We start from the raw sequence: 11829 nt of genomic DNA on the forward strand, positions 1-11829 counted from the left end.
GCTGCCGTTGGACACGTTGTTGTTCCAGCTGATGGTGTTGGCACGGTGGAGGTGGCCGTGCCTGACTGAATTTCTCAGCTCAATATTTGTCGTGACGACCGATTCATCGTAAGTCTGAAACTCCGGACTGTCCCGGCCTGGCACAAACAGCCTGGACGAGCAGAAGAGCTTGAGGAATATTCTTTTGAACTTTCGACCGAAGATCACGTAAATGATGAAGTTGATGCTGCTGTTGATAGTCACCAACAGATTGCCGATCTGCACCATCCACTGCGGCGGATCCGCGATGAACGTTTCATGTGCGTTTGAGATCATAGGCAGGATGTTGCAAATCAGGAACACGATCACCACGCACATCAACATCGTCGCCAGGCCGATCTCTCGGCGCTGATGACGCGACAGCTGCTGCAGGTCTCTGTTCGCTTTTCTGACCTGAAAACCGGCATACGCCTAAAGACATTATGAGACATAATCCAACATTTCTGTGTTAGAAAAAGGAATCTTTTATCTTTCTTTTTTATCTTGAGTTTTCATGGGATATGATATAATTTAACTTTAATAAAATTTTCACTTATAAGATAGGCAATTAAATTAGAATAGTTAATAATTGTATTTTATCAGGTAAATTTTTTTATCATCTTTGATATAAAAAAGTAAAGCCTTACGAGAGAAATGTGTACTTAATAAACGCTAAAATAGCGTTTTGTTAACGAGAATTACCGTGGTCTATTTACTCGTCTCGCGAGATTAATAATTGAACTTATATGTTAGTTGATACTGTAAATATTATCATATTATAAATTTTGCTAGATTTTCGGGCAAACGGTTTTTTGACGTTAAATTCTCAAGTGTCGTTCGATGATGTAATGCACGATAACAGAAAGCATATGCCGACTCCCAAATATTGTGAAAAAAAAAGATCAATTGACATCTTTGAAGAAACGCGATTAATTACATTTTACAAGATCGATGAAGATCGAAATTAATGAGCAGGTTCTTGTTTTTCCAGGATACGATGAAATAAGCAGCAAAATTATCCGCATGAAAAGGAACCGTTAGAAATATAAGATGCAAGGAACACGATAATTTATTCATTCAAATGGATAAATTAAATTTCTATTAGATAGATCAATAGCTCAGAGCTTATTACGGGTCTTAAAACGAGATAAAAATTACAAAAGTAAATTTACTTTCAAGAATTGTAGCAACCCCTGTACTGTTAATAAATTTCATAAAATTTAATATACTTTTAAGTTATACAATTTGAACTTAATTTCATGACATTATATTGAATTTAATATAGGGTGTCCCATGGGAAGTTGTTAAAACTAATCAGCTGTCATTTTCGAAGGTATTCAGTTATTAAAGAACAAAAATTGCGCTGAAAAGAGGAAAGTCCGCAATTTTTAATGAGTATAAATAAAGTTTAACAAAATATTTGTGTATCAATTAATTTTATTGATGAAAAAACTTACAAAAGTTCTAACTTTTGTAGCGAATCTTATATTATTTCGGCTCGAAGTTATGTGAAACACATTTTGTTTGCAGTAGTCTCCGACGTGACGTACTTTGAATTTGTCCGATCTGTTTTTTTCGGATTTACGATCGCGATCGTTCTTTAACATAGGAAAATATCCCGTGACGAAGTTTGCGAGAAATCGGGATTTTGGTTTCGATTCCGAGTAAGTATTATTGAAGTTACGTCGTGATATGAAAATATTGTCGTAGTTATGTATAAAAAAAGAAATCTTATTGTTAGAACTACTTTACAACATGAGAATCCGACATGAATTTCTCTCTATAAGAAGAAAATCGTCAATATACTCGTGATTGTCCGTGTTTTTTGTTATGAGTGAAGTGTTACTCTACATCGGGATTCTCGCGCAATAATATTTGGTCTCCTCTATCTTGTGGAAGATAAAGGCAAAGAGGAAAGGGGCATCAACGAGAACGTTCGATTCGTGTACAAAATTTCGAGCTTTGCGCTCGTCGCCTACCTATATTTCACGTTTGCATCCCACTTCGCCATTCTCGATGCTTGTTCCGCGGCTTCCAAATTCGCCCACGCCACTCGGGAACACGGTAAGAAAGCGCTGAATAGATGCCAGACAGGCTGCGATATTTTACTACCGACTAAACGGGGCGGAACGTAAAAGAACGCTTGGGATTCTCGTGCACAAGAATGATTAATCTCGGGATTTCGGTTGTAGAGTTTCAGGATTGCGCGGTAGCTTCCAAAAAATATATGGGATATATAATGGTGTGGCTCATCCGAAATAATTATGAAACAAATCGACGAATTACAAGAATAAAACGCAACAATGTATCAATAAAGCATAGCTTGCATGACAATTGACGCTAAATGAGCAGGTGCACTGTTTATAACACATGATTTATGAAGTGATGAAATACTAGTATGAAGCTTGTAGAACAATTTCAATATATTAGTCATTTTCACAATGCATCCCAATATATCAAACGTAGTTGAAACTAAGCGGAAAGCTGTGTATGAAAGCATAATAATTACATTAACTTCAGCATCAAAAATGATTCGCCATAATCAATAACGATTTGTTAATGTAACAGCAATAGACAGATATACATAAATATCATTCATAACAAATTTCGATTTTCATATAAGAATCAAATTAATTTATTACACTAAAAAGAACTAAAAAAAAAACAGAACTAAAATATTAAGTTATTAATAAAATAATTATTAATAACTTAACACAAGCACATTCACACAGAGCAATACCGAGTGAACTGGATACAATAATCTGAGACACGTCGGCGATACGCGACTCGCATAATAATTCGTCAAAGTGAAGCAAAGTCTTAATAATAATTAGTGTCGCCACTTCGTCGTCGTAATTGTTTTAGTATGCAATCACGTAACTTGCTCTCGTGGTTCAGAAGCGGAAACCTTTTTTCTTTTCCTACATTTTATTGTATATTTTAATTCTTTTTAGTGTGATAAATTAATTTGATTCTTATATGAAAATCGAAATTTGTTATGAATGATATTTATGTATATCCGTCTATTGCTGTTATTATCCACATAAACTTCGAAACGGAACGCATAATATGGATCTCCTTGCAAATATTAGGTCGTGTAAATAAAGCGGGGCGAATGTCCTTAGCTGGCGCGAAAATAAGCGTTTGTTTCAGCTCTTTGTTCTTTGCCGAAACGTTGTCACGCCTGTCATCCCGTCATTCACGTAACGGATGACTATATCTTGATTTCATAGAAAATTACTTTAGAATATTGTCGAAGGAATATAGAAGACACAATTTAATGATTACGAATTATATTTTTCAAAAATTTATTAAGGATATATTACACGTATTTTTTAACAAAATGAAAAAATTTATGATAAAATTATTTTTCTATATTTTTTATTTAAAAGTAAAAATTCAGCGGCGATTTAGAATATGGATCAAAAATTGTTTCAATAAGAGTTATACATGTTTTCAAAAAATAATGAAGTTAGGAAATTTTTATTTAAACTATAAAATTGTATTATTAAACATAAATATTAAACTTTCATATTATATAATATTTATTTTTATACAGAAAGTACACTATGTATCTGGGTAAAAAAATTTCTAATTCTACTTTTTGGAGAGATTACACCTGATACATCCAAGCTCGATTTTCTAAATATATAATAAATATAATATAAGCAAGTGGCCATTAACTTTTTTATTAATTGAAACTTTTTCTTTAATTGACAAAGCGGAAGCATTCTCTCTCTTTATTTTGTTCATGTTTTCTCGCCGCTATTGTTAGTCGCGGTTTCTCGCCAGGGAGAGAAACGTCAAGAGACTGCAACTTCGTCAGGAAGTAAAGTACTTCCAAGAGATTAAATAGCTTCCTTCATTTGCCGCACGAGCATTCTCATCGGAAACGCGCTTTCATCCATGTGAAATCTGCGGAAGTTGTCCCGCAGAATATGTCACTGAAAAGCTCATCTTGATCTCGGAATTAAGGACGCAGTTTGTAGACGCTAAAGTTTCACGCTAAGGAAAAGCTGAGAGAAATAGTTGTTCTTCAACAACAGGCTCTTTGCCTTTGAATTTCAGACCCCCGAAGATCGTATAGATCCGATTCGACTCTGCAGCTGAATTTTATAGCGAAGATATTATGTATCCTGATATTATTTCAAAATGCATATCACGTAATAAACGTATATAATTTTCATATAGAAATAAAAATTATATACGTTTACAGAACTAAATCATTTAAAGTTACAAAGATAATATTTTTATATTAATCTAAATCAAGTTTTAATTATATATATTGTATTACTTTTTAATTTTCATATTTTTCTTACCAATTAAATCGTACAAAGAAAAAATATCGCTTACCGAAAAACGTTATGTTTATCTTATAGTAATTATTAAGAATTAAAAGGCAATCTTTATTAATTTATATCAAAGTAATTGTTATATTAATTTCTATTTCTCTTATATTTAGATTTCTGTTTAATTAATTACAAAAAGTAAGACATGATTATACATAAAATTATTATTCCAATTTTGATCTTGAGATTATTAATTTAACTTTTTGCTAATTTTATGATACTACGTTATGTTATTATTATCTATAAAATTAAAGAAATTGTTTTGCAATATTTATTTCCGTTACACATTTCGTTGCAATATTTACTTCCGCACATGTTAACTTCCGTTTCAACAAATGTTTCACATATTTTATCGAAGGACAAGGAGGAGGAGAAGGATGACATTACTTGTATCTGCAACTGCAAATGTGCGGTCTACATAAGTGGCACTGAGAGCAGTCGTCCATGAATTTCGCTGCTCTTATACGTGCTCGCAAATTCTAAGCATGTGCACATGTATCAAAGATACACGTGCACTTATACACTTTGAGTAACTTTATTGATTTCGTCGCTTCGGCTTATTATTCGTACTTTTATATGACATAGTTAGCCCGTTACGCGAACTTATTGCAGCCCGGTTACCCTTCCTACTCCTTTGTCATGACTTATTGTGAATTTTAAAAAGAAGTTTTAATAAAACGGAACAGTAGCTTTGGGAAATATCAGTTTCATCAGGGGAACTCGCTGCCGCTGACAAGCTTCAATATCTCACGTTTAATCCGACTGTATTTCGTATTTCATTTCGTGTTGTCAATGTTCTCTGTCATGTTTCCAGTTCGAAATTTAACAATCATAGATGATGATTCTTGCAAAATAAAGTAGTAACTGTTTCTTTAATTTTTTTAGCTTTGGCTACAATTATAAAGCATGCTCAATTTATTCCCTCAAAAGAAAACTGGCAGTAATAAAAGTCAAAGAAAATTAAACTAGCAATGTATTAAAATTATAAAAATAAATATTATTTTTTAATTTATTTTTTGTTACATATAGAACGTCAATTTTTGGGAATGCTCTATACTTATAGCCAATGCTGTATTTCAATTTTATCATTGTTTGTGTGTCAGGTTTGTATAATTTATATTCGGAGTAAATCAGATTAAAAATAAAGTTTTGTCCACGTGCGAAATAAAATATTCTTTTCATGAGGTATATAATTTCTCCATAAAATATTATTTTAATAAAATGATTTAGATTTATGACAATGTTGGACTTTATGTTACTCACCCGTCGATAAATGGCCGTGTTAAAAATCACCAATGCGATGAACGGGAACATGTAATACACAAAAAAGTACATCCAATGAATATACAGGATGACATAATATTCGTTGCTCCTCAATTCGGTTGGATTAACGCAGTACACCGTGATATTATACTTCCAATGCTTCTCGTTGTACACTTCAATTTCCCAAAATCTAAATAAATTCAGAAATTAATTTCTCCATTAATTTGCACAATAATTAAATATCCTGTTGTGCAATCAATTGTAAGCGTAACATATTTTTCAGATATTCTTTTCTTTTCATCATTTCTCTCACTATAAATATTTTATATTATATCTGGTTCTAGCTAAACAACAAGAAAAATAAAAAAATTTAAACACAATTATTTTAAAACAAAATTTAAATGATATGGTTCTCGAAATTCAAAATAATAATAAAGTATACGGACAATGAGAGCGTTAATACAGCGCGGAAAATGATGCGCAATTCATATAATATTCATATAATATTCATATAATATATTAATCAATCTATAATGAATGTCGATACAAACTTCTTTGGAAAATTATATATACGACTTTGCTGATGATAGTTTAAAGTAAACCGAAACATTCAAAGAAGTTTGTATCGACACTCATTGTAGATTTATTAATATACTATATGAATATTATATGAATATTATGTGAATTGCGCACCAATTTCCACGCTATGTTTTCATTGCCCGTAAACTTTATTATTATTTTACAATTATTTTTATTAAAACTTTCTTTTTATATTGTATACTAATTTTATTTTCTTTTTTAACGATTATACAAAGAAAAAACATTAAAAATGTTAGCCCGATTACTTACTTTGGTAGATTGTAAATAAAAGCGACGATCACTATGATCAGCACTGCTACTTGGGCCCGTCCATAAGTGCAGAAGGATCTAGCTTTCAATGGATGGCAGACCGCAATGTATCTCTCTAAAGTCACCGTTAACGTCAGATACACTGTCACAAATTGCGCTATGCAAGCCAGCGGATACAGGTACCTGATGGTTTTCGGATAGACGATGAACTTGTAGTCGAATAGCGCACCTGTATACGTGTAGATTGCTGGTAATCCGTAGATTAATACCTATAAATGCATAATTTATAGATACAATTAAAAAAAATAAGAGCTTCTTATAAAGGGTGTTAAAAAAACCATTCAGCATTTATATGTATCAGTATGATACACATCATACTGAGTAAAACAGCTTTAGTGAACATAAGTCGAAAACTTAATCGTTTCTGAGATATTAAAATAATTTTATATATTAGTATCATAACTCTAATTTATTGTCTCTTCAGTTTTTTATAACATTTTACATTTAAAATGTATTAAAATCGGTAATTGTTGGAATTTTGTTTTTCAATTGCATATATTTGATAGAATTTAATTATTTGTTATAAAGTGTGATTATATTTATAAATATGTAGCACCTTTGCTCGCGACGTCTGATAGATGAGTACATAAATATTCGTTAGGAAGACAGAGTGCGAAGTCAATGCTGGGACGGAAAGTTCACTTCAAATAATTAATTAATAATCAGGTTGGTGTGTGATCTCGAGAGGGTTGATGGAATTCTGCGTTCTGCTCCTCTAGCTCATCTCTTTTAAACCAAAAGATCCTGTTTATCGTGTTAGTCCTGTTAGTCTTGACTTTATCCGCGAAAATGTAAGACCACGTAATATGTGATTTATTTACCTAAGCTCGACCATCCATATTATTTATGTGATACATATTATTCTATGTCATTTTAACGGACCATGCATTTTCAAAGACATTAATATTCTTCTCCACTGTATCGCAAATTTATATTGACAAAGATTGTTACACGAAGATGAAGTAAAATTATTCCACATAAAAGAGATAAAATTTGATCTATGAAATCTGTTTTTTATAATATCTTTTATTTATCTGAAATTTGTAAAGTCATACAAACACATTCGAGATAAAAATGCGAGAGTATGGAGATAAAGATATAAATTACATGTTTAGAGAAATAGCTGAAATGAATGAGATAAACCAGAACACGCACTACTGGGTTATATTAAAGAGAAAATTTATTTTAATGAAAAGCTCTGTTATGTCGGAAATTTACGATTGCATGAAACACGGGGATTAAAAGTAAAATTAAAATGAGAGCTGGTCTGTGGCTGATTTCTACGAGGTATTATAGTCTGTGATGGATATGTTTTATGAAAATTGAATTTCAACATTTAACCAGGGTTGGGTAAGTGTTAACTTTTTTTTTAACTAACAAGGGAAGTTTCACAACTGTCCAGAACCGATCTGATTCTTCATGAAATATGTCGTAAAACACGAAAATCTAAGAGACACGTATTTTTTTATACTAACTCATAGTGCACGTATACCCCTGCATTTAACACTTGTTATCAGACGTCATATTTTTTAGACCTTAATTACTTTGTTTGATACGGCAAAGATTAATTAATTGTCAGATTCAGATATACATATAAGGTGAGAATTTTGTATCTTTAACTCGTTAATTAATTAAGATATTAGCTATAAAGAATGTCTCAATACAGCATCTCTAAAAAACTTAATGGAAAAATACTTTTGTCGCGTATAAGATATTAATTGAATTAATGAAAATGAATTTTTTTTAACATAAGTTTTGATAATAAACAAATCAATCTTATGCGTCATATAAAGTTAAACACTACGCTTTTTTATAATTATCTTTATTATATTATCTAATTCTAAAAATTTAATTACATTTTTTGCTGCAATATATACAATATATTTTAAATTTACAGAAATTTATAGATGGATATTATTTTTGTTAAACTTCAATTTTTTGACATTTAATATTAAATATAAAAAGTGAGATTCTTGGATTAAAATTCTATTGAACGACAATCTGTCTCAAGCTAAAGACTAAAATTTTGCAATATGTATAGCTTAATTCATAGGAGACCCTTTCATTCAGAATTTCAAACTTACTAATGCGTTAATACCGAAATAGGTTTAATAAACAGCGTTTTTTATGTTTCATCATCGCATGTGATGATTCTCTGAAAATATCCCGTATATTCGACAAAGAGGATTAAACATGTCTCTCAAACGTTAACTCGTATCACTTTCAACATGAGCGAACTCGGTTGTTTCGAGAGCTATTGTTAATAAAAGATAAGAGTAACAAGTCATCACGATAAGCTCTTCGACATGCAACTCAATGGTTCAGGAACGATGCCAACGATAGAATGCTTTTTTTTGTTAAATTTTATCTGGTGCGCATGATTGATTGGCAGCGGCCAGACGCGACGACGGTAAACGCTGGGTCATTCGATGGCAATTACGAGGCTTTCCACGATCCTATTGAAAATCGTTTCTGGTCATGTGTGCCAATTAAATATTGATTTTCCGTTCGGCACATTGCGATTCATCACACGTCGCAAAATTGGGGTCATGGTGAGAAAAATCACATCTTTAAGTTTCACAAAAAGGTCTCGTAAAATGTATAATAGATGCATGAGCACATTCAAGACTTTTTCTGGAAGGGGAGAGGTCTCTCTCTCTCTCTTTTTCTCTCTATCAATTCTATTATTACACAAACAACAATATTTTGCGTTAATTGGTTTTTTGAATATTTTATTGGAACGTTTCCTGTTCGTTTTTGATTTTAAATGGGAAAAATATTAGGTTTCGTCAATCATAACTTTTAATCATAAATTTCAGGGAAAAGGAGTTGAACCTTCTCTTTCCAGGATACTCCTATGAATAAAAATATTTGTGTACATATTATGCTATTGTTAGTTACATATAATAAATAAATCGCGTAGGCAAATATATAAAATATTTATCGCATTATTAACTGTAATATAAGTGAATCTATTCTGATATTATACGATTTGAGTGAAAGATATTTAAATTAAAAGATATTTAAATAGTTATTTCTTTAATAAAATGATCAGTACTTTTTAAATAAATAATTATTTAGACTAATACATAAAATATCATATTCTGTATAAAAAATGTAAATAAATTTAATATAAAATTCATTATTTTGTTAAATAATAAAACATCTTTTAAACGCTTTTAAAGCCAACATTAATTTCGGTATAATAAAAACTCCTTCATATTATTTCTTCATAATAAGGGTGAAAAGTAGCTCGACCAGCTCACTCAAGTGGCAGTTAACTTTGACCGTTTTTTTTACGTTAAACAATATTCCGCTGTGCAATATTCCTCTTTTACGATCCTGCACAATAATTCTACTATATAATATTTAACTCTGCATTAAATTCATAATAATTCACAATAATTCCACCATGCAATATTTAACGCTGCGTGTGAATTCATAAAAATGTTCACAAAATTAAACGAAGTCATCAGCATGTTTTCCTTCACGTAACTTCCAATTTCTTAAAAATGTCAAGAAATAAAGCGTTATACAAGTAAACCATAATTTTCTGCATTTCTTTAATTGCATTCGCTATCTCTTTAAAAAACTAAATTATATTTTACTTATCCTTGACTTTTTAAAATACGCTTTTTACGCTATTGCGCAATTCTTATCCTGACTATTTTCTGTCTTTAAATCTTAAAGATATTTATTTCTCTCGTGCAAAAAAAAATGCAAGACGTAAACTATAAGAGAGATGCACTTACCGCAATGATGATCAGTACTGTGTCACATCTGGCCAATCCAATCAGTAGATAATTGATAGAAGATTTCATCTGCGGACGTGATAGGATGATCATCGAGATCGTGTTGCCGAAGATTCCGAAGAGACCGATCAGGTTGACGAATATACCATAAATAATGAAGTCAGCTAAGCCATTGGTATTGACCTCCTGTCCACATTCGAACGGTCCTTCATTGCTGTAGTTGCTGAAGTTTTGCATGAATTTACCAATGTCGTAATAACCGGAAGCGGCTGTTGTCATCGTCGAACTTTCCATCGTTCAGCAATTTTTATCACTTCCCGATTTTGCATTACCCTTCAATCTCGTCACTTCTCGTTACCATCTTTATTCTCGCGAGCTCCGTGTTCTCTCTGCCTAGCCTTTCCTTTTGCTTGTCTACAATTCTGATTGAATCTTCGTGCTCTTCGAACTTATTAACTGTAAATTATTTGTATAATTTTCGACTTAATTATTTTTTTGTTATTACGAATATCGCAAATTAACTTGGACTTTAAATAATGTTGCTTTTGTCATTTTTGGTAATATTAATTACTATTAATTGTATCAAATTAATAAGTTAATAGATAGAGTGCAATATGCTATTATTAAAGATCTATCAATGAAAAATTATTTGGTATATATGATATATATATTCAAGAAGAAAACACATTCCCTCTTCAGATTTTTAAAGTTTTTTATATTAAAAGAATGCAAGTACTATTTAAAGTTACAAATTTTAACTTTTGACTTTTAAGATTTATTTCTCATTCCGTGTATACGTAAAAACTTCATTATCTATATATGCATTCATTAACATTCCTTCCGATTGATTTAATTTTTATTAGGAAAAAGTCGGAATAAGAGTTCGCTCGTCTCAGTCAAGTGTCTAAAAACTTAAAATCGCTAAAGTTTTCTTGGTAAGAGACCGTGAGATGTTTTATTGCAAAAAAAGAAGGAAGTAACTTTTACCTTTGTTATCAAATGTCGACTTGACAAGTCTCGACCTCTTACTGTCCTTGATATTGAAGCGTATCCGGATATCATAACGTCGATCCTATATACCCGATTTATTTTGTTCTATACATTATCCTTGATCGTATTTCGTGGAAAGAATCGGGTCGGTTTTGTCGTCTCCGCGTAGGGAGTTTCGCGTAGATGCTTTTACGATGTATCGCTGTGTTACGACGAACCGCGAGCCGCTTTGCCATTCGAAACTTCTGTCGCAGTAACTTGAACGATGATAATCTGCAAACTGAAAAGAAGAAAATATAGTTATATATTTTTAAAAAGTATAACTGCGTTTTCTATATGATTTTTTACGTATTGAAAGAAATAAAAATTATTTGAATTATTGGAATAACGAAGGAATATATGCACCTAATATCGTGAAATTATAATAAGGAAGGATCGCAATAATCAAATAATTCAGATAAAGGCTCTAATGAGTAAATCAAAAAGTTAAAAAGAAGCCTTTAAGAGTCAACACAGGCGTGTAAATACATATACTTTATTATAAAAGA

General features: G+C 31.3%; 1 protein-coding gene across 1 annotated transcript in view; it reads right to left on the reverse strand.

Moving 5' to 3' along the window:
* FMRFaR (FMRFamide Receptor) overlaps nucleotides 1-11348 on the reverse strand; it is an 11826-nt gene extending 478 nt beyond the window's left edge. The window contains 5 exon segments of the mRNA XM_018462497.1: nucleotides 3-450; nucleotides 5631-5820; nucleotides 6480-6748; nucleotides 10292-10747; nucleotides 11279-11348. Coding sequence (XP_018317999.1) covers nucleotides 3-450; nucleotides 5631-5820; nucleotides 6480-6748; nucleotides 10292-10585 — 1201 coding nt within the window. The 5' untranslated portion in view covers nucleotides 10586-10747; nucleotides 11279-11348.
* Between the last annotated feature and the right edge of the window lie 481 nt (nucleotides 11349-11829).

The sequence above is a fragment of the Mycetomoellerius zeteki genome, unplaced genomic scaffold (genome assembly GCF_001594055.1).
Source record: "Mycetomoellerius zeteki isolate Tzet28-1 unplaced genomic scaffold, Tzet1.0 scaffold145, whole genome shotgun sequence".
NCBI lineage: Eukaryota > Metazoa > Arthropoda > Insecta > Hymenoptera > Formicidae > Mycetomoellerius > Mycetomoellerius zeteki.